The 23,542-nt window shown below is 42.9% G+C and overlaps 2 protein-coding genes across 5 annotated transcripts in view; both read right to left on the bottom strand.

Moving 5' to 3' along the window:
- Positions 1-4,242, bottom strand: part of DCUN1D4 (defective in cullin neddylation 1 domain containing 4) — an 81,941-nt gene extending 77,699 nt beyond the window's left edge. For 2 of the 3 annotated variants that reach the window (NR_198865.1, NM_001434826.1), the window contains exons 1-2: positions 4,155-4,208; positions 3,898-3,958 (exon numbers count right to left, since the gene is read on the bottom strand). Coding sequence is in view for 2 of the 3 variants with exons in the window: in NM_001434826.1 (NP_001421755.1) it covers positions 3,898-3,958; positions 4,155-4,160 (67 nt within the window). In the remaining variant the exon portion in view is untranslated. Of the gene's footprint in view, positions 1-3,897; positions 3,959-4,154 lie in introns of all 3 variants that reach the window. The other variant, XM_059887594.1, reaches the window with a different exon arrangement.
- A 152-nt stretch (positions 4,243-4,394) lies between these two features.
- Positions 4,395-23,542, bottom strand: part of CWH43 (cell wall biogenesis 43 C-terminal homolog) — a 72,911-nt gene continuing 53,763 nt past the window's right edge. For both annotated transcript variants that reach the window (XM_059887677.1, XM_059887678.1), the window contains one exon: positions 4,395-8,246. In XM_059887677.1, the coding sequence (XP_059743660.1) occupies positions 8,207-8,246 (40 nt within the window). In that variant the 3' untranslated portion in view covers positions 4,395-8,206. The remainder of the gene's footprint in view (positions 8,247-23,542) is intronic.

The following is a 23,542-nucleotide window of genomic DNA, read 5'->3' as shown; positions in this document are numbered from 1 at the left end:
GACTTTCAGAAATATACCATTGCTTTAGTTACTCCAGTAAGCAGGGGATAAGACAGAAGGAAAAACCATTTTACTTGGACAACGGCTGCTGTGTGTTGTTGAAATGAGGCTCTTCATTTCTCCTTGCCTTTTCTAGCCCGCTTCCATGAATACAGTGTCTTTTTAACATCCCTCTCAGGGCAGTACAGGAGGCCCCATCCATCTCGAGACGTCGTGGCTGCACAGCAGCCGAGCATCTCATTATGGCAAAGTGAAGCATGCCGGGAGAGTGGATGGAGCTGCAGACAGCAGTAGGAAATGGGGGAGGGAAGAGGAGGAGGGATGCTGTGGAAAAGGCATACCCACTTCCTTGGTTCCACGTTACAGAAGTATGAACTTGCTGTTTTAGAAAGAAAAGACTATGTAGGATGTCAAAAACCTATGACTAAGCAGATTCCAGCCCCTACAACCTGGAAACACCTGTCTCAAGATACCCCACACCTCCTGATAGTCACACCTGAACCCCAGTCGGAGCTACCACAGGAGCCATGTCGGTAGGAAGAAAGCATGAATCCAAGCATTTAAGAAAAAAAAAAAAAAAACCTATGGTTCCAAAAAAGAAACAGGAAAGAATTTTGACACACAGACAAACCACTAACGGAATTGAAAACTATGTTCTTCCAACTAATCTGAATGCTTCCATTTTAGTTTGTTCCACTGCCTTAACCAAAATAGGTTAAAGCAAATGCCCTTAACGTTTTGGGAATCACAGACTCCCTTTAAGAATCCCTGAGAATGATGACTCTCTGTCAAAGGCCTGAAACCTACCTACGTCCACCCCATCACCCCCTAAATTAAGGATTCCTAGATGAGAAATTCATTTTAGTTTACAGGTTTTTCCTTTTTAAAATCCAGGCACCTTAGGGACAGTCCGTGGGTAGCAGTAATTTAGTTATTGAGAGAGGAGTTCCTCTCTGTTAGCTTTCCTTCAGGCAGGCTGACTTCTGAGCCTACATTCAGATAAGGGGAGTGGAGGGTGAGGAGGCAATTTCAGGCGGGGAGGGGCAGCATTTTCAGGGCGCTGTGCATGTAGCAAACACGGAGTAACAGGAGCAGGGCTCTCTGGAGAGGTGCCAAAAATAAATTTCATCTCTACAAATTTTGCTCACCTCCAGTTCCAAACTGGGTTGCAGTCAAAACTACTCTTTCTGCGTCAGCCACATGCAGCCTGTGGGCCCTACCCTGCCCAGTGTTGCCTCATGCCTTCTCTGTCCTTTAAGTTTCTTCCCTGCATCCCCAACCCCAGGTCCTCATCAGCTCCAGCTGGGCTCTAGGCCTCCCAGCAGCCCCGCGCACCTCCTCCACCCCCAACCCCACAATCTAATGGGTTTATCCTGCAAGTCCTGCCTTGCACCTCTATAACCGCTTCCATTTTATTCTCCATTCTTCCATCCTCACGATCACTTTTTCTGGCTGCCAAGCTCTATCACCACAACTTCAGCCTGTTCTAAGCCTCTATTCAAATCCCATAACTTCAACTTTGGGAAACATTTCAAGTTTCAGGAGGTAGAATGAAGGATATAAATATTGGCAAACACTTAAGTTTTGCAATATCACTCACTTGGCACCGGGTACTATTCCAGTGCTTGTGTGGATTCGTTTAACCTTCCCAGCAATCCCACTTGCTCAGTCATGTCTGACTCTTTGCGACCCCATGGACTGCAGTTAACCAGACTCCTCTGTCCATGGGAATTTCCAGGCATGAATACTGGAGTGGGTTGCCATGCCCTTCTCCAGGGGATCTTCCCAACCCAGGGATTGAACACATGGTTCCTGCAACTCTTACGTTGACAGCCAGATTCTTTATCACTAGCACCACCTGGAAAGCCCAACAATCTCACTAGGCAGAAACTTCTGTTCAACTCGTTTTACAGGTGAGGAGACTGAGGCATAAGTAGGTAAAGTAACTTGCCCAGAGTCATACAGTTAGTGAGTGACAGAACCAAAAGAATTGTACTGACAGACTGGCTTCAGATCTATCTTTTAGTCACTACTCTATACTGCATCTTTGTAAAGCATTTTACAGGGGGTCGGTTACCCACCCAATTCCCCCTCCGCCAACACACACTTCAGGACCTCTAATGTGGAAGCTGTAAGCAGTAACACTTTTTATAGTTCTAGGGGTCCAGGCAATGTCCTGTGTTCTCCCTGTTCATCATTAGTGGTAACATGGGACACTGTTTCCCCAGTTCTAGGGTATGGAATTTTTTCCTCTTGTTAAACAGAGCCCTGAGTGCAGCAATAGGACTGTGTGTTGGGCTGTGTGAGAGGGCCCAGAGTAGCAGTGCTGTTATAGGATTGCCACCAAACCCAGCTCCAGACTGTGCCACTCATTCCCCTCTTGCCACATCCCCTTGGAAGCCTTCTCTCCCTCTTCCAGCCTCCCTCCCAGGTGCCAGGAGCTTGTATCGTGGTGACTGGTAGATGGCCCCCCTGGACAGACTAAATCCACTTTCAGAACAAGACCCATCCTTAGGGAGTGAAGGCATACCTCACTCTTCCCCAACAGGAACAAGATTGACAAAGACTGAGCTTAGCTTAAACAACATCCTTAAGGAGCTGCTTGAAAAATCGGAAGGGGAACAAACAGACACCAACAGGTTATTGTACTTAATGGACCTGGGAAGGGTTTAGGGCCAATTGTGTATATAAGAGCCTCAAGCATTTTAGCATCGTGAAAGGGAGACATTTCTTTGCTCCCTGCCTCCCTGAGCCACTCTCTCATCCCTGGAGCAAAGCTATCCCGACCCCCAACCAGCACACATACAAAGTACAGTTGTCCCTTGAACTATTTCGGGGGGTGGAGGGGGAGGTGGATTGGGAGCACCAAAAGTCTGCATACAACTTTTGACTCCCCCAAAACTTAATTACTAATAGCCTACTGTTGACCAAAAGCCTTACTGATAAACCGTTGACTAACATATCTGTACATTATATGTAATATATACTGTATTCTTACAATAAAGTAAACTTGAGAAAAGAAATGTTATTAAGGAAATCATAAGGATGAGAAAATATATTTACAATACTGTATCAGTACTGTAACCTTATGCTTTATGAGTCATCTGTTAGTATTGACATCAATATTGTCTAATATGATACAAAGCACTATAAATGTTATGTATTACTAACACTAGACATCAGAAAAGGAAGAGATAATGTGAAAAATAAGTTCATATTATTGGTAATGAAGAAGCAACAGTATGATTGCTTTAATGTAGCTTGTTGCTGTTGTTGTTCAGTCGCTAAGTCGTGTCTGACTTTGCGACCCCATGGACTGCAACATGCCAGGCATCCATGTCGCTCACTGCCTCCCGGAGTTTGCCCAAGTCCATGTCCATGTAGCTTTCGTAATCCATGTGATTGCTTCTCAGTAGCCTAACATATACACTGTGAATGAATCATTATAAAATTTTGATGCCATATAGTGTCATATTCATAATACAGTGTCAGAAACATTGCAATGTATTTTTTCAAAACCACTTACCTATGATGATAGGATGATATGCAGTGTCTCCAATTATGAGAGAGAGAAGCATACTTTACAGTAATGTAATTCTTTGAAAGCAAAGTTATAAAACAGTAAGACAACTAACTTTATTAATTTTATATTAACGATCACTCACCTTATGCCTAGCTACATAAAGAAAGGCTGTCCACTTTAATACAAGTCTTGTACACGGTGTTCTACAAGCATATTTTTGTATATTTATTGAAGACCACATAAAAATGGACCCGTGTAGTTCAAACCATGCTCTTCGAGGGTCAGCTGTATACATCGACCCCACGATGATCAGCCTAATTCACACATGCAAGAGATGCTTGTACTCAGGATCTATTTTGATTATCAAAACTTACCTGTCCAGTGTCTCATTCCCTCAGATCCTTGTGGATGAGTGGCTTGCTGTTCTTGGATAAACTAATTCAGGAGAAAATACAGGTGAGTTAACATGGTATCCCTTAGAAAGATGTTTACTCTTAAAAAAAAAAAAAAAGAAACACTTCTGGCAAACAAATGGCTCAACACCAATCCCTAACATACTGCCCCAGCCAGCCCCTTGCCCTGAGATGCCATCCCGGCTTCCCCTGCCTGTCCCCCTAAGTGTAAAGCTCACCTCCATTAAGCCTTGCTTGACTGAGGCTGCCCACAGTCATGTCTTTTTCCACTTAACACCTGTAGCACTGGGACAGAATTTGGCATAAGGAAACAGAACCAGAACAAAAGGGAATAGAACATTGGGCTGGATGATCTCAGAGATGAGCTCAGCTCATTCCCTCATTTCACAGGTGAGGAAACAAAGACACAAGTGACCGGCCCAGGGCAAGTCAACAGCGGTGTGGGGGCCATCAGAGTTATTTCTGTCCAGCCTTCCCCTGTTTCGCTAGCAAGGGCCTCCTCTTCTTTTGGGGAACTGCTCACTCCACCATTCACCAAACAGCTTGGAGAGGAATTGCCTGTCAGGGTGCTCCCATCACATGTCACAGTGGACATGTGATCTCAATTGGGCCAGCTAGCATCCTTCCCTGGAATTCTAAAAATCAGAAGAAGCAGCAGCCTTCTTTGTCTGTGGACTTATAAGCTGCCAGCAAGCATAGCCCCCTGCTCATTAAAAAAAAAGTCAGTCCCAGAGAAATAAAGAAACACACACTCATTTGTTTGCTCATCTATTTCATGAAACAAACATTATTTATTAAGGACTTTCCATGTGCCAGACACTGCTGGGCCCTTGGAATCACATGTTGGGCAAAAGCAGACCCAACTGCTGTCCTTGTGGAGCTTACAAGTTTGCAAGGGAGACATTCCTTAAATAATCATGCAAGCAAAGTAAAACTGCTATTTTGACAAGTAGGTAAGGAGAAAAGGAACAGTCTTCTGAGAACACACAGTAGAATACAGGGTTTTGGTTTGGGTTTTGTATTTTGTGTCTGTGAGCACCACATCACTTTACTTCTTTGGTTTTCCAACTCCCTCTCAGACAGTGCCAATTCAGTCTCTCCCTTGACTGGCCAATGGCGTCGTCCCTCACTGAGGATGGCCGCGGTCTCTGAGGAGAGGCTCAACAGAAAGACTGGGGTCTCCAGGTGCCAGCCAAACTAGATGAGGACTGCGGGGTTCACAGCAGATGGGCTAGCTTGTACACAGCATGAAGTTGCACTGCCAAGGAGGAAAGGGGGCTGAAACCCCACCTGGAGTCTCCTAACCAAGCCATGGGGCCTAGTGTGAAGCTGTATGTGCCAAGAGGCAGGAGATCCTATTCTTCACACACTGGCATTGTCCCCTCAAAAGGGTCACCTTTTTCTAATTGACCCCCAAAGACTTGAATAAATCCAGCCAGCTTTCTGGGTGTGATTCAGTCAGGCTGCTGAGCAGAGGGAGTGGAGGCTTTCCTGAGGAAGTGACTGGACACATGAATAATGAAGGCGAAGGTGAAAATGAAAAGTCATTCAGTCATGTCAACTCTTTGGAACCCCATGGGCTGTAGCCTGCCAGCCATGTCCGTGGAATTCTCCAGGCAAGAATACTAGAGTGGGTTGCCATTCGCTTCTCTAGTGGATCTTCCTGACCCAGGGATTGAACCTGGGTTTCCAGTGAGCAGTAGATAAACTAAGCTGGGGGGAAGAATTTTTTCAGACACAAGCCTGTGCACTGACCTTGTCTTGACGACTATCTAGTCCCTGACTCCAGTTGCTTCTGAAGCCTGAGAGATCCCCTACCCTTCCAAGGGATTGCTGTCCTGACCATACATTCCCTCTTTGCAATTCAAGTTAGGTTTCTGTCACTTGCAATCAGGAGAGTTCTGACTCAGAGCCAAGCTGGACCATCTCTCCTTCCTCCCAAGTCCAGCAGGCCTCCTCACTCTGCCATGCCCCATCCTCCCATCTGGGAAACCTCTACTCTGTGTGGCCGCCTCACCTTCAGAATAGGAGCTCTGTCTTTGATGTTCTAGCACTGTCTCCAGCCCGTTATTTAGAAACTCAATAAATATTTCATCCATCGATGGTTGTTTAATCTGCTGGTGATCTTTGTTTCCACTAGGACTGGAAGATGTGGTGAAGAATTAGAGGACACAGTGGCTTTTCTGTACCTTTGTCATCACCCACCAAGTTCATCCATGGTTTCTACTGCCTCTGAGCATAGAGCCTCCAGTTTATACTTATATTGATAGAGAGCTCTGATTTGTCTATTAGAGTTTGGCTGTGGGGAGCCAGTGGGATTCATTTCATAAGGAAGAATCAGTGATTTTTACTCTGTCTCTGCATGCTTCATGTCAGTGGGCCACCTTTAAGATGAAATACATTCCAGATATGAGAGTCTATACATGTGTGCATGCTAAGTTGCTTCAGTCATGTCCAAATCTTTGCAGCCCTGTGGACTGAAGCCCACCAGGCTCCTCTGTCCGTGGGATTTCCCAGACAAAAATACTGGAGTGGGTCACCATGCCCTCCTCCAGAGGATCTTCCCAGCCCAGGGATCGAACCCACATGTCTTACATCTCCTGCATTGGCAGGTGGATTCTTTACCACTGAGTCACCAGGGAGGCCCCTGAAAGTCTATAGTTGAATGTTAAAGATAGTTTTTACTCTGTGCTTAATATCTGCTAGCCCTGGAGAAGAAAATGGCAACCCACTTCAGTACTCTTGCCTGGAAAATCCCATGGACGGAGGAGCCTGGGAGGCTGCAGTCCATGGGGTCGCAAAGAGTTGGACATGACTGAGCGACTTCACTTTCCTTTCACTTTCCTTAATATCTGCTAGAGCCCTGTCTAGAAGTGTCAGGAAACTTGAGTTCCTCTGTGGTTTTATGAGCCAGGAACAGTCTGCTTTCCCGTTGGTCTTCGCTTTATTCTCCAATGAAGGGCAGTCATTCTGCCTTCCCTTCCAGCTCCAGGGCCTGAACCATCTCAGCTTCATGGTATAGCTCATCCCACCACTGCTGCTATCAGTTTTGTTCTTTTGGTTTTTTTTTTTTTTAATCTGGTATTTGAGGCTTTTTGAGATTCATGTCTGCTTTTTAATAAGCCAAACTCTAATGCTTGAATGCACTCTGTTCTACGGAGACTGCTGAATGAGCCAACATGGGGAATAGGAATCAGAGAATTAGATTGCTTTTCTTCACTGTCTCAAGACTCAAGGGTTGAGGAACAGCGAGCTTAGCATGGCTGAAGAGACTTCCTACATGTCATGTTAGTTGGTCTCCGTTCCGCTGTTGTTTCATACCTCAGAACCAGTGTTTGGTACACAGGAATCAGGATACATCATCCTATTCTTGAATCTGGACCTTTGGTCTAGAAAAGCAATTTTCAGTCCTTTTTTTTTTTTTTGCTATGATACACCTGAAAAATATGTTCCCACCAGCAATTTGTTCCCACAAACTTATTAACATCAGGAGTAAGGCAATATTATACCATAGATTTGTATATATGCAGGTGACCCTGTTTTCCACTCATGAAAGCACATCAGAACACAAGGGAGTGAAATTTATGTTAGTATAAACTTTTAATTAATTAATTTTTTAAAAATATATGGCCTACAGATTGGGGAGATATTTTTGATTCACATATCTAACAAGAATTGGTATACAGAATATATTTTTTTAAATGCTTAAAATCCAAAAACACAGTCACCCAAATATTAAAATGGGCAAAGAATTTAAATAGACATTTTTCCAAATAAGACACACAAATGACCAACAAGCAAATGAAAAGATGCTCCACACCATCAGTTCAGTTCAGTCGCTCAGTTGTGTCTGACTCTTTTCGAACCCATGAATTGCAACACGCCAGGCCTCCCTGTCCATCACCAACTCCCGGACTTCACTCAAACTCATGTCCATCGAGTCGGTGATGCCATCCAGCCATCTCATCCTCTGTCATCCCCTTCTCCTTCTGCCCCAATCCCTCCCAGCATCAGAGTCTTTTCCAATGAGTCAACTCTTCACATGAGGTGGCCAAAGTATTGGAGTTTCAGCTTTAGCATCAGTCCTTCCAATGAACACCCAGGACTGATCTCCTTTAGAAATTAGGGAAATGCAAATCAAAGCCACAATGAGATACCACCTTGTATCCACTAGAATAGCTACAATTAAAAAAAAAAAAAGTAAAAAGTGTGGAAGAGGATGTGGAGAAACTGGAGCTCTCATCTTTTTCTGGTGGGGATGTAAAATGGTTCAGCCATTGCAGGAAATAGTCTGGAAGTTCCTCAAAAATCTAAACATAGAATTAAAATAAAAAAATAATAAAGTTAGTTGTTCAGTTGTGTCCGATTCCTTGTGACTCCATGGACTATAGCCCGCCAGGCTCTTCTGTCCATGGGGATTCTCCAGGCAAGAACACTGGAGTAGGTAGGCATTCCCTTCTCCAGGGGATCTTCCCAACCCAGTGATCAAACCCAGGTCTCCTGCATTGCAGGCAGATACTTTACCAGGGAAGCCCCAAGAATTGTCATATGACCCAGCAATTCTACTCCTAGATATATACCTAAAACAAACAAGGGTTGGGGAGTAACTGCTTAATGGATACAGGACTTTACTGTTGAGTGATAAAACTGTTTTAGAACTAGATAGAGGTGATAGTTGTACAACATTGTGAATGAACTAAATGCCACTGAATTGTTCACTCTAAAATGTTTAATTTGATCTTATGATAATTTCACCTCAATAGAAAACATAATGAAGCATTCAAATTTAGGCATTTTATTATTACTAATAAGAACCTAGAAGACGCTGTAATCTGAAGTGCTCTACCATGACAATATCACTTCTATTTCTCTTTCCTTTAATTCTCAGCTGAGTGCTCATCACTGTGTACATAAAGATGCATGGCTTTTTTAGTAGGTGTGTTGTATTTTGTGTATCATTGTGCTTCCTTTTCTATCAGCCAGCTTATTTTGAAGGGAACATAACTCTTGATTTCTTTAGTTCAATTGTGTGTATATATGTGCATGCTCAATCATACTGAATATGACCCAGGGATCGAACCCAGGTCTCCTGCTTGGCAGGCAGATTTTTTTTACCACTGAGCCATCTGGGAAGCCCTTAGTTTAATTATCAGTCCTGTTTAACCAAGTCTTAAAGATACCTGTAAGGTTGTGTTTTCTTCCCCTTGTTAACATCCTAAGCCCACTTTATCACCAGCCCACCAGTGAAAATTGTGGACCACTAGCATCAGAATCACCTGGCCCCAAATCCAGACCTACTTAATCACAATATCTAGGGGGTGACCTCAGGAATGTGCATTTTATTTTAAGTACCACTGCCATATGCTTTTGTGCGTAGATACGGGGGCCATTGAGCTTCTCAGGTGGCTCAGTGGGTAAAGAAGTCAGCTGCCAATACAGGAACCACAGGAGATGAGGGTTTGATCCCTGGATTGCAAATATCCCCTAGAGGAGGAAATGGCAGCTTACTCCAGTATTCTTGCTGGGATAATCCCCATGGACAGAGGGACCTGGCCGGGGAGGGGGCTACAGTCCACAGAGTCAAAAAGAGCTGGACACAACTGAGTGACTAAGGATGCGTGTACTTGGACTATTAGTTTAGTCTTGATTTACTTTTAATAATTAATTTACTAATTCATTCAACCGAACATATTGAGTGCCCATTAGGGCACTATGTGCGGAGAAGGCGATGGCACCCCACTCCAGTACTCTTGCCTGGAAAATCCCATGGATGGAGGAGCCTGGTGGGCTACAGTCCATGGGGTTGCTAAGAGTCTGACATGACTGAGCGACTTCACTTTCACTTTTCACTTTCATGCATTGGAAAAGGAAATGGCAACCCACTCCAGTGTTCTTGCCTGGAGAATCCCAGGGACGGGGGAGCCTGGTGGGCTGCCGTCTATGGGGTCGCACAGAGTCAGACACGACTGAAGTGACTTAGTAGTAGCAGGGCACTATGTGAGATACTGTAATGAGAAATGGAAACCATAATCTGCAAAAAACCAAAACAAAACCCCACAAACAAACAAAAACCCTGTATTGTGATTCACAGAATAGATTAACTGCCAGACTGTAATGTGCAACATAAAGTATCTAAACTCAAATTATTTTAACATCTGCTCATTCAGAACTGTGTATCCCAAGATTGACCTATGATGGGATTAGTGTCCTTATAGCCATATGAGGATACAGTGAGAAGTCAGCCGTCTGCAAGCCCAGCAGAGGGCCCTCACCAGGAACCAAATCTACTAGCATCCTGATCTTGGATATCCCAGCCTCCAGAAGGGTGAGAAATAAGTGTCTGCTGCTTAAGCCAGACATTTTGCTATGGCAGCCTGAGCAGACTAAAGACAGGAAGTGGAGACCTCACTGCATTCCTTCCTGAATCCACCTCAACACCTCACTGCAGCCACAGTCATTTTCACCTACACCTGGACTCTCCCTCAACATCATGCTCTAAGGTCACTCTCAAGGCTAGTGCCTGGATTTCTTAGCACTGCAGATCTCCAGCTCCTTCTCTTCACTTTTTTCCTCTGCCACCCTCCACACATACTTTCCCCATCATAGTCCAAAGTGGCTCTTTAGCTCTCACCTCCCATTCCTGGCCGCAGAAAGGAGAAGAGGCCTTCCCTTTAAGGACACTGCCTGGAAGTCTCACACACTCTCTCCTCTTAGATCCTGTTGTCAAGAACTCAGACTCATGGTCGGTCCTCACTGCAAGAGAATTTGGGAGATACAGCCATTCTTTCCTCACTGTCCATGTGTCCAGCTAAAATTTGGAGGTTCTTACAGAGGATGGAGGAGAAGAAATATCAGAAGACAACTAGCAGGCTCTGCCACGGCAGTGTGTCTCAATTGTGATTTATATCACCAGGAAATCTGTTTCTAATGAAGTACTCAAGATTACGAATGAATTATTAGTATTTCTAAAACAGGAGTAGATGCAGGGTCACTTCTTTGTTAACACTTACTCTCTCCCTCATATTTTGATAAGTTTTCTTGAGAGGTAGTGTTAAATTCCTCAGTAGGGAATTGAGTAAGACACAATCTTATCGATGTCTCGGTCCGCTGTGAATCACTGCTGCTAATAGTTATGGCATGTTTTAGTTGTTCCAAACCTTTGTGGTTTTGTCAGATGTGAATATATTAATGAGAAAGTGTCATGCATTTATCTTAATGACAATCGTCTTGGCTCTCATGAAGGGGAAAAGGTTAAGAAATCTTACACCAAATGAGCTCTGAAGTGCTAATCAGTTCTAAAACATCTGCGATTCAGGGCATATAAATTCTCTTGTGCATGGACCACTTGAAATAGAATCATGTAGGAAGCTTGTTAACAATACACATTCTTAGGCTCACCACATACTGATAGAATAAAAGTCAAGGGGAGTGAGGCCCAGAAATGTGCCAACTGCACGAGTTCTCCAGGTGATTCATAGGAGCACAAAAGTTTCAGTGCATTTCCTGGGTCTCTCTGAGAAAAACTTTGGCTAATACTTTTTATCATCTCTCATGAATTAACTTGGCTGCATCTAGCTGCCAGGCTGAAACACGCACAACTTGAGTCAGAGGCTACTTGCTTCTAGAGCAGGAGTCCCTAACCTCCAGGATCTAATGCTTGATGATCTGAGGTAGAGCTGATGTGACAATAACAAAGGGCACAATAAATGAAATGCACTTAAATCATTCCAAAACCATCTCCAGCATGGTCTGTGGAAAAACTTGTCTTCCACAAAACTGGTCCCTAGTGCCAAAATGGTTGGGGATATCTGCTCCAGAGGATGATCAGTAATGGATTTTACTAGCTGTTCCTCACAACAGCATGATGTTGAACTGCTACGGTCTACAGCATCACTGACACTGCTGTTCTTTGCAGCTTGGAGTTTCAGGGGAAAATTACATTCACCTCTTGAAATCTGCAGATGGCGACTGCAGCATGAAATTAAAAGATGCTTACTCCTTGGAAGGGAAGTTATGACCAACCTAGATAGCATATTCAAAAGCAGAGACATTACTTTGCCAACAAAGGTCCGTTTAGTCAAGGCTATGGTTTTTCCAGTAGTCATGTATGGATGTGAGAGTTGGACTGTGAAGAAAGCTGAGCGCTGAAGAATTGATGCTTTTGAACTGTGGTGTTGGAGAAGACTCTTGAGAGTCCCTTGGACTGCAAGGAGATTCAACCAGTCCATCCTAAAGGAGATCAGTCCTGGGTGTTCATTGGAAGGACTGATGCTAAAGCTGAAACTCCAGTACTTTGGCCACCTCATGTGAAGAGTTGACTCATTGGAAAAGACTGTGATGCTGGGAGGGATTGGGGGCAGGAGGAGAGGGGACAACAGAGGATGAGATGGCTGGATGGTATCACTGACTCGATGGACATGAGTTTGAGTGAACTCTGGGAGTTGGTGATGGACAAGGAGGCCTGGCGTGCTGCAATTCACAGGGTCACAAAGAGTCAGACATGACTGAGTGATTGAACTGAACTGAACTGAACTTGAAAAGGGTAAACATGTTCAGTACACTCACTTGCTACCATCCCCACCTGTCTGTATTGGCATGGGATCACAAAATGTAATATACAAGGTTATAGTCTGTAGACTGTAGATTTTTTCTTTTTTTAGCTTTTGTACATATACTGATGTATTTGGGGGCTAATAGATCTATCTTAGCAAACAGAAGAACTTACACTACTGATGCTGTGGCATCTGCAGCTATATAGGAAAAGAGGAACCGAGGGTCTGTTTTGAGCTCAAGGTTCGTTACATGCTTCTGATACACACAAGCTTATTTAACTCTCCTTAACAGTCCTGTGAGATAAAGCATCTCACTTTATTTTCATTTTCCAGAGTGACTAAGTAACTTGTTTAAGTTCATCCAGAAAGTGAAAGAGGCTAAATTTTTACTACCTTTCCCAACCCACGTTTAATTAGCAATATAGGGAGAAAAAAGGGTGGGGAAGAGGATATATGGCTCTTGAGTCAGCAGGTTTCCATCACAGCGTCGCCTTCCAACATTTTTGTTTGAGCATCCCATCCGTAAATATGTCTGAGTGCCTCTCCCATCTCTGTGTATTTTTTAAATAAATATCCACATTAGAAACCAGTTTGCTTTTCGAACTCTCATGGGTATCAGAATCACCTAGAGAACTTGTTCAATCACAGCTCATGGGATCCCATCTCCAGAGGGGCAGAGATTCAGTAGGTTTGAGATGAGACCCAAGGATCTGAATTTCTAGCAAGTTCTCAGGGGCCTGGAAAAGACCCTGATGCTGGGAAAGATTGAGGGCAGGAGGAGAAGGGTGCAACAGAGGGTGAGATGGTTGGATGGCATCACTGACTCAATGGACATGAGTTTGAGCAAACTCCGGAAGATAGTAAAGGATAGGGAAGCCATGGTGTCCATGGGGTTGCAAAGAGTCAGACATAACTGAGCAACCGAACAGCAACAACCCAGGGGACAGCAATGCTGCTTGTGATGAACCTCGTTTTCAATAGCATTGCTATAAACATAACCCCCAAATCGAGATTCTAAAACACTAAAATACAGTGGAATAAAATAGAAATTCTAGGGACTTCCCTGGTGGTCCAATGATTTAGAATCTGTTGAAATGCAAGGGACTCGGTTTTGATCCCTGGTCAGAGAACTAAGATCCCACATGCAACTAAGAGCAACTAAGGCTGAGCACCACAAGGACAGCCCGCATGCCACAACTGGAGTCCGTGCACCTCAGCGAGAGATTCTGCATGAGGCAAATAAGATCCTGCATGCTTCAGCTAAGACCCCACACACTCAAACACATAAATATTTTTTTAATAGTAATTCTAATATTTTCCCTGCACTCCAGGAGTGAAAGAACTCATTTTGGAAACCACTACACTAAACTGAGCCACAGTAGCTTTCCCTGGCAGAGAAGGAAGCTTGGTGGCACTTTCATAAATCACAGAAATTTCCCAAGCCTGAGACACTGTGGGTAAAGGAGATGATAAAGGGACGCATCAGATGGGCACAGCTCAGGGTCTCACTAATACTCCCGGGTAGCACTCAAGCGCTCTGCCTTTCATTTGCAGCTAACTACTCCTATCATCTTTCCTCTGCTTTAATTTGTTTCCCTTTGTGATAACAGCCACCATTGCTTTTAGGTGATGCAATCTAGCACTCCTCTTGTTCCTTTTATGGAAATTCTAGCCACTGCAAGTACATGTGATACTTGATATCCACAAAGCAAAAATGTTCCAAGTGAAGGATGCTTTGATTGAACTTTAATTTTGCTGTTACTTTGAAGTCCTGAGCTACTGGTATGCAATATGCTGTTCAGCATGGTTACATTCAGAAGCACTTAGAAGGGAATTTTCCCCTGCTTACATCTGATGTACATTTCCAAAGTGCTTTTGTAGATTTCATGAGTGATTTTGCTGCTTTGTAAAAAATAGGACAGGTTTGTATTCAGTAAAGAAAACAATTTTCAGTACTTTGGAAGAGGAATGATGAGGTATTTGCAAAGACTTGGTGCATAAATTTAAATCTAAAGGCGACTACAGCAATAAGCTATAGACGTCATAGAAGCCATAGCAATAGTCTATTATAGCAATATAACTATACTATAAATTAGATAATATGTTACATAATTAATAATATAAAGTAATACTGGATAATATAGCAATAGGCTCTGCTGCAGTAAGAAAAAAGAGGGTTGGTATAGCCATTGCTTCACTGGAAAAGGCAAAGAAACATCTTTTGACATTTTGAAATAAAGAAAAGTGAAAGCACAGCTTATTAGTGAAGACAAAGTGCCTTCGACCAGAGAAAACCCCAGAATTTCCCATGACCAAATCTGAGCAATAGAGCCAATGTCATGTACTGGGCGGTGCTTTTCAAAAACATCATTTGTACTGTACAGGAGAAGTACCCTGAAGTGTGCTCGGACTTTTGTTAACTAGTGTCTCAATTTAAAGCCAGGTTCCCAAGGACTGATTTTTATTGGTCAGTGAAATGACTCCTCCTTATTCCCTCACCCAACAACTGTTTATTTCCTGACTAGTTTCTGTTTCTCACCCCCATTCATCTCAACTAAATGGCACTTCTTTCATGGGTGGAGCCCCTTGCTTGCTCAGAACTCAACATAATGGGACTGGCAGCCTAGGCTCATAGCAGCATCTGACACCACAACAATTATCCTGACCCGCAGTTCTTACAGAAAGTACTCCCCCTTTTCCCTCAGCCTTCATCTCATTCCTGCTGTAGGAAGAAAATAGGTCCCATGGGAAAAGAGAGCGCATGTACCATCAGAAATGCAGGCACTTAAGGTAACAAGCCTGGGTCCTCAAAAGTCCTGAATTCCCCCAATATACTTGAAAGGCTCAGAAGCCAAAAAGAGGAAGAAGAAGGGTTGCATATTATGTTCATCAGAAAATATGTATTTGAGCCCAGCAAGGTCTCCAGCAGTACAGGTATACTGGCCTTGGAATCAGCAGTTGTGAGCAGTGTTGCACCTTCCCCATCTCCTAGACATGCCCTTCTGGTCAAATCAACTCAGTTAGCTTGAGGATTAGTTTCCTCATCTAGAAAATGCAAAGAAAACTCCTGAAATCTAGCTGTGGCAGATTAAAGATGCTCACATAACTTTTCCATATCTTTCCTATTGAAAATGGGGTCCTGGTCCCCTATCCTTGAATTTAGCAACTACTTTGGTGAATAGGATATGGCAGAAGTGACTGTTCTATCCAAGCCTGCATCTTAGTCTTCTGGAAGCTTCCATTTTCTATCCCCTGGAATATTCGCTTAGGAGCTCTGAGCCACCATATATAAAGTCCACCTACTCAACATAGAGAGGACAGCTAAGAGACTCAGATGAGTCCTCCTCTCCAGCCTTCCTCATCAAGATACAGTCACATGGGTAAAGCCAGCCAGGAACCTCTGGTCCAGCCCAGCCACCATCCATATGCCAGCAAGTGACTCAGACAGTGCCACAGGGGACAAAAGGATTGTCCAGCTAAGTTCTGGCTAAGTTTCTAACCCACCATAAAAATGTAATAAACCTCAATTAAAGTGGGGCTGCCCTGCTGGCTCAGATCATAAAGAATCTGCCTGCAATGCAGGAGACATGAGTTCGATCCCTGGAATGGGAAGATCCCCTAGACAAGGGAATGGCAAGCCACTCCAGTATTCTTGCCTGGGAGATCCCATGGACAGAGAAGCTTTGCAGGCTACAGTCCATGAGTCCATGGGTGGCAAAGAGTCAGACAGAACTGAGCAACTAAGGCACTCATACAATTAAAGTGAGGAGACCAGAAGGGGATGCTTTCATGCCCTGTGGTAATAGCAGAGACCCACAGGAAGAAGAAAGACTCCTCTTCTTTCCTGGCAAGGCTCAGCCTTGGAATGTTTACTATAGCACTCCCAACTCCCTTTTCCCCTCTATACAAGTGGTCTCCTTCCCTTGCCATGTGGGGACTTCCATGTGGCTTGTCGTGGTCACAGACCCCAAATTGCAATTGTCTGCTGATCCAGAATAAACCTGGATAAATAAACCTTTGCCAGAGAAATATCTGGCAGTCTATTTGTCTTAGGTCAATACCACAAAATCATGAGACATAGTTTATTATACAATAATATATTATCAGGACATCAGCTAAAAAAGGTGACTGCTATAATCAAAAAGAAATTGCAGGTGCAAAAGGATTTGCAGACTACAAAGCAACATGTTTTGTCAATATTAGATAAAAGAACACAGTCTCTGAACACAGGTGTTTACAATGATTAATTTTGTGACATTTGCCATTCCTGTTGAGGGATGCAAAGTCAACTGCCGTCAGGCATCTGTGGTAGAAATGAAGAGAAACACATTCAGCTTCTAGTTCTTTATTTTGATGGGAGCCAGGGCTTTGTGCGGAGAAAGCAATGGCACCCCATTCCAGTACTCTTGCCTGGAAAATCCTATGGATGGAGGAGCCTGTTGGGCTGCAGTCCATGGGGTCGCTAAGAGTCGGACACACTGAGCGACTTCACTTTCACTTTTCACTTTCATGCATTGGAGAAGGAAATGGCAACCCACTCCATTGTTCTTGTCTGGAGAATCCCAGGGACGAGGGAGCTTGGTGGGCTGCCGTCTATGGGGTTGCACAGAGTCGGACACGACTGAAGCAACTTAGAAGCAGAAGCAGGGCTTTGTGAGTAAGGGATATTAATGTTATTTCCAGCTGGGAAAAGAATATGTCATCAGGCTTTTATTTATTTCATTAAGGAATTTGGGGGAGTGATTTCTTTTCCTATGACTATATGTACCTTAGAGTATTTTGAAGCAATGATCTCAATTAACCGGAGTATTCAAAGATGGTATTCTAATTATCTGAAAATTTCATCAATGCTTCTTGTTGATCTTTCTTAAATGCTATAATAACTTTGTCTTAGTATGTTGTTTGGAAAGTCTAAACTCTTAAAAAAATCATGAAAAGTTAATTTATTAAAAAGCTTATAAGTTGAGTGTTTCAATAGAGTACATTTTCCCATTGAAATAAAGCTATAAATGATAAGATTCCAAGACTTAGAGGCAACAGAGTTCCAAATGTGCTATAATACTGCATAATTGTACATCTTAAAGTTTTTTAAAATTTCTACAACCAATTCTATGCTGTGAACTTTTTTTTAAGCCTCATAACATACACTCAGCCTGATCAAACCCTTTTCAGTAAGATCTAGGGAGCCCCCAGGATGTCAGACCCCAAGTAGGATGGCAGTTTCACGAGGGCAGAGGCTGTGTCCAGGCTCCCTGTGCTCAGCACAGAGCAGAGACCTCAAAAGCTTGCTGTCATCCCTGAAGCAGCACAGCACAGTGCCTAAGGTGTGCTTCAAGTCAGAGAGACCTGGCTTTGATTCTGCCCTGCTTCTTGCTAGTGTCAACGTTGGGCAGAGCTCAGCACCTCTAAGCCTCAGTTCTTCAACATCAACCTGAGAATTGAGTGTGCCTACCACATGGAGCTCCTGCAAAATTTAAGTGGGGGACTTCCATGGCAGTCCAGTGGCTTAGACTCTGCCCTTCCACTGCAGGGGGCTTGGGTTTGATCCCTAGTCAGGGAACTAAAGATCCCACATGCTGAATGGTGTGGAAAAAAAAAAAATTCAATGGGACATTTTATGTAAAGACTTGTCATGTCTGGTACATAGTCAGGGCTCAAAATGTGGCAGTGATCATTATTACTATTACTGAACACAGACTCATCCCAGGTGTGGCTCCCAGAGTATCCACTGTCCATTTCACCAGTTCTGGGGAGTGGTGGGAGGAAGGAGGATCTGCAAAGAGTATTTGTGACAATTTATATTTCTTTTTCCCCCAAATATTGGAGATCAATTAAGTTTTATTTATATTTAACATATGGGTTAATAGTAGTAACATGTATGGAAGTTATAAGTAAATATATTGAGAGTGTATGCTCATTTTTTTTTTTTACTTATAGGGCTGCATACATCAAAATATTTGTAAAGTGTTGGCCTAATTCTTCAAAAAAGTCACTGTATCTGAAGCTGGGCAGAGGTGGACACTTGCCTCAAAGAAGGAGCCCAGCTGTGAGCAGAGGGAGCTAAATGTTCTTGGCCACAGGAGAGATCTTGAATCTCTATCCTCCAGCCTCCAACAAAGACAAGGTCCTGCCTTCTTAAGGGAATGACCTTGGAGGAGTAGATTAGTAAAGGATAGTAAGAGAGGAAAGGAAGAATTCTAACAGACAACCAGCCAGCCAGGCAAAGCTGGTGATGAAGTTAGCCAGCAAATGGGTTCGGACTACCTTTGCTCAGAGTGTCTCAACAAGATGGTGGGGTAGGGTGTGTGGGGGGTGGTGTGTCAAGCAGAGTTTCCATGGTGTTGCTGAGAGCAGGATGAATAGAGTGAAAGGAAGAAATGAGGTCCAAAAAATGGTTGGGAAAGGAATCTCCTCCACCAGTGATACAGGCCCTGTTCTGGTGCCTGGGGGGAGGGGGAAAGGAAGGAGAAACAGAGATGCAGGTGGAAGGTCAGGAATGTCCCTGTAGGGTGGTGAGTCCAGGATTGGGTCACCATCTGTGATTAGAGATGTGTGGCAGACAGACAGACATAACTCTATTTGGTGCATCAGTTTTTATGGTGTAGAAGCATGGACTGTCCATCAGATACTCATGATATACCCTGGAAATATTTCCCCTCTCAATCCCAAATTTTATGGGAGGCGATATTGTATGGAACACACAGTGCTGAACCAGGGAGTCAAGAAAACTGTGTTCTTGTTTCAGCTTTTCTGTTACTTAGTTATGTCCTTGTGTAGGCACCTAGCTTCTGAATTCATTTTGTCATCTGAAAAGAGAACTAATTTACATGATCTCTAGGTTCCCTTCCAGCCCTGTGATTATCAATTTCAGGATTCTGAAAGGGGCATATGTTCTTAGGAATTGCCTCTTATGCCTATGCATTGAGTGCAGAGAAAAGTTATAGTCTATTAAGGTTGTCTGATTATTTGTGTTATCAATCAATGTTTGACTAGGTGGTTCCCCTTCTAGAGTCTTCTTTAATGTCTTTACTCTGAAATAACTTGACTGTGTTACTGCTCCTATTAGCTACTCACATAATGAGGTAGCTCAAGGCATTAACTCAGAGTTCCTTGGTACTGACTAAAGTGTTCTAACTAAGAGAGCGAGAAAGGGAGAGAGAGACTACATTATTAGCTCATAAGAAGCTATGGCTAAAATAATTGGATGCTTCCCAAATACACTGAGATTGAAATAACTACTGACCCAGCTGTATAAAATAAGAAATTTTATCTCATTTTATCTTTAATCTTTACCACTCTACAATAGAGTGGTATTTATCTTTACCACTCTACAATACAGCAGGTCAGCATTTTTCTCATTTCTATTCTCTTCCATTATCCTCATAATCCATTTGATCATTTAAAAAGTGTAGTAGAATTCAAAAACAAAATGAGAAATGAGAAAATCGGTTGGAGAGAAAGCAGGGAAAAAAGGGAGAGCCTGGTCTCCAGAGTGGAGGAGACATTGGCTGTTAAGAGTATATGTCCACTGTAAAGTAGGGGGAGAGATTTGGGTGTTTCTGTTCCCCGCATGGGACTCTATCCTCTTCAATCTATAGACTGTACAGTCACTGTATTATCAGACCTGTTCCCTTGGTCAGTTAATGATGCTATAACAAAGTACAATGGACTGAGTGACTTAAAAAACAAATGTTTCTCACATAGTGGGAAGTACCAAATCAAGGTGCCAGCAGATCCAGTGTATGGTGACAGCCTCTTTCTGGTTTTGCAGGTGGCTTTCTTCTCCTTGTATCCTCACATGGTGGAGGCAAGAGAGAGAGAATACTCCTTTGTCTCTTAGGAGGGCACTAATTCCTTTCATGCAGGCTCCACCTTCATGACCTTATGACCTCTTAAGACTTCACCTTCTAATACCATGACATTGGAGGTTATGATTTCAACATATGAATTTGGGGAAGACAAAAACACTCAATCCATTGTACCTGTTCCCTTAAGGGCTTATTCAAGAAACAAATATATTCTCATCTTAAATTTAAAAGGAATCTGGGGGGGAAAAAAATTTGTTGTCTTGCTTGCAAGCTCAGTCTTTAAAAGAAAAAAAAAAAAAATGTAGGTGGAAAATTGCCAGAAATGTTAGAAAATGTTTACAGAGTTACCCTTAGAGATTTTCTGTTATTGCAAAAAAACAAACTAGGAAAAAAAAACCCAGAAAACTTTATATTGTGTTGTACTCTGCTAGGAAACAGTGCAAACATAAAGAATCTGTATACCTTCTCTACCCAGTAAGCTGGATGTGAAGAGGAGCCAGGTCTATAGATTTCCCCAGAAACCCTTAAAGTAAGGAGAACTAAAAACATATTGTATTTTGCTGGATTGACATATTATACCCATTTACCAATCATTCCAAGTGCATTTACATTATCAAAGTTGCCAAAGCAGTCTCCTGAGTCTCAGGATAGCAACCTTCCCCCTCTGTCCCTACCCCAGTTTACAACCAGCATCAGCCTCCTACTCCAAGATGAGTCTTCTCAGAAGGGCTCAGTCATCAGAGAAACTGTGGTTAGCCACATCCTCACCCCACTCAAAACATTAGGGCCTTTACTGTACCCCAGGATTCAGCAACAGCAAGCATCTGTAAGGCTGAGCTAGTTAGAGGTGCTCTGAATTCCTGGACTTGCATTGGAATGATCATTATCAGGTTAAGGGGGATTACATACTATCAGGGTTCCATGAACTTTTTGTTACAACTAGTTAAAGATGTATACTTGCACAAAGCACACTATGGTGTGAAGGTATAAAGAGATTATTAAATATGTGTCTATTTAAATGGAGAACAAAGATAGTGTCTTTGCAAATATTAAGCAGTTGCGCTGGAATTTTCCCCTTATCCTTATTCCCTGGGAGCCTTCCGCTGGTGAACCTGAATGCTTTCAGACCTATCTCCCAGCTCTTCAGATATTTGTCTGTTCTGATGTTAAAGCAGTTCACTGAATTCTTCATTTCAGTGTATTTTTGTAGAGTGGTTTTATAGTATTTTTGAGTCCTAGAACTTTTCTTTTTCAAATGGGCTGTGTCACTCCGTATAGTTTTACAAAAGTATAATTTTCCTGCTGGAATGTTCAAGCTTAGCTTTTAAGCCCTTGAACACAGGAAGCATCGTTGCTTTATGGTCTATATCTGATAAATCCTATACCTCAGTTCAGTTCAGTCACAGTCATGTCTGACTCTTTGCAACCCCAAGGACTGCAGCATGCCAGGCTTTCCTGTCCATTACCAACTCCTGGAGTTTGCACAAGCTCATGTCCATTGAGTCAGAGATGCCATCTAACCTTCTCATCCTCTGTTGTCCTCTTCTCCTCCTGCCTTCAATCTTTCCCAGCATCAGGGTCTTTTCCAATGTGTCAGCTCTTCACATCAGGTGGCCAAAGTATTCAAGCTTCAGCTTCAGCATCAGTCCTTCCAGTGAATATTCGGGACTGATTTCCTTTAGGATTGACTGTTTGATCTCCTTGCAGTCCAAGGGACTCTCAAGAGTCTTCTCCAACATCGCAGTTCAAAAGCATCAGTTCTTCGATGCTCAGCTTTCTTTATGGTACAACTCTCACATCCATACATGACTATTGGAAAAACCATAGCTTTGACTATATGAGCCTTTGTCGGCAAAGTAATATCTCTGCTTTTTAATATGCTGTCTAGGTTGGTCATAGCTTTTCTTCCAAGGAGCAAGCGTCTTTTAATTTCATGGCTGCAGTCACCATCTGCAGTGATTTTGGAGCCCAAGAAAATAAAGTTTCTTACTGTTTCCATTGTTTCCCCATCTACTTGCCATGAGGGACCAGATGCCATGATCTTAGTTTTTTGAATGTTGAGCTTCAAGCCAGCTTTTTCACTCTTCTCTTTCACTTTCGTCAAGAGGCTCTTTAGTTCCTCTTCGCTTCCCACCATAAGGGTGTCATGTGCATATCTGAGGTTATTGATATTTCTCCTGGCAATCTTGATTGCAGCTTGTGCTTCATCCACAAGCTGGAATCCACATCAGTAAGTCTGTTTCCTTTTGTCTGTTATTTCTGCCGATCATGGATTATGGTGTCTTATCTTCTACGTGCTCTGTCATCTTTGACTGTGTACTAGACATTGTATATGAAAAAATTATTTATAGAAATCTTGTGAGATCTGTTATCTTCCTCATAAGAGGATTATTCATCGTATTTTACTTTATTTACTTGTTTTGCCAGGTGTCAAGGGGCATGAGCCATCAAGAATCACCTTCATCTCAGTTCAGAGTTTGAGATTTTGCGGGGCCACCAAAATCAGGGACTTTCGATCTTTAATGTGAACACATATCACCTATGGATCTTGTTAAAGTAAAAAGTCTTTCTTAGTAGAATTGGGACAAGCCTCAGGAAGCCACAATAGAAAAAAAAAACAACCCAAGTCATGTCAGTGGGATAGTTAATTTTGCATGTCAACTGGCCACAGGGTACCCAAAGTAAATATAATTTCTGGGTATGTCTTTGAGCATTTTCTGAATTAGATTAGTATTTGAATCCATGGGCACACTAAATTGCCCTCTCCAGTGTAGGTGAGCATCATCCTATCAATTGAGGGCCTAAAATAGAACAAAAGGTGGAGGCAGGAGGAATTCACCCTTTTTTCTTCCTTCCTGATTACTTGAGCTGGAACACTGACCTTTTCAAGCCCTCAGCACTCCTGGTTTTCAGGCATTCAGACTCAGTCTGGAATCTAACCATTGTTAGGTGATTTTGCACAACTCTAGGCTAACTGTAGGCTAAAACTCTGAGTACCTTTAAGATAGACTGAGCTATGATGTTTGGTAGGTTAGATTATTAAATGCAGTTTTGATTTACATGGGTTTTTTGGGGACATAACCCTATCATAAGTTGAAGAAGACCTAAGCACAGATGGCTTTAAAACAACAGTTATTATCTGTCAGAGATTTAGGAGCAGCTAAGCCAGGTGGTTAGACTTGGGTTTTTCGTGAGTTACAGTCAAGATGTGAACAGGGGTTGAAATACAATTTGAAGGTTTAGCTG

The sequence above is a fragment of the Bos taurus genome, chromosome 6, assembly GCF_002263795.3.
Source record: "Bos taurus isolate L1 Dominette 01449 registration number 42190680 breed Hereford chromosome 6, ARS-UCD2.0, whole genome shotgun sequence".
NCBI classification, from domain to species: domain Eukaryota; kingdom Metazoa; phylum Chordata; class Mammalia; order Artiodactyla; family Bovidae; genus Bos; species Bos taurus.
The sequence above is the reverse complement of the archived record's forward strand: the minus strand, read 5'-3'. Positions and strand labels throughout refer to the sequence as shown.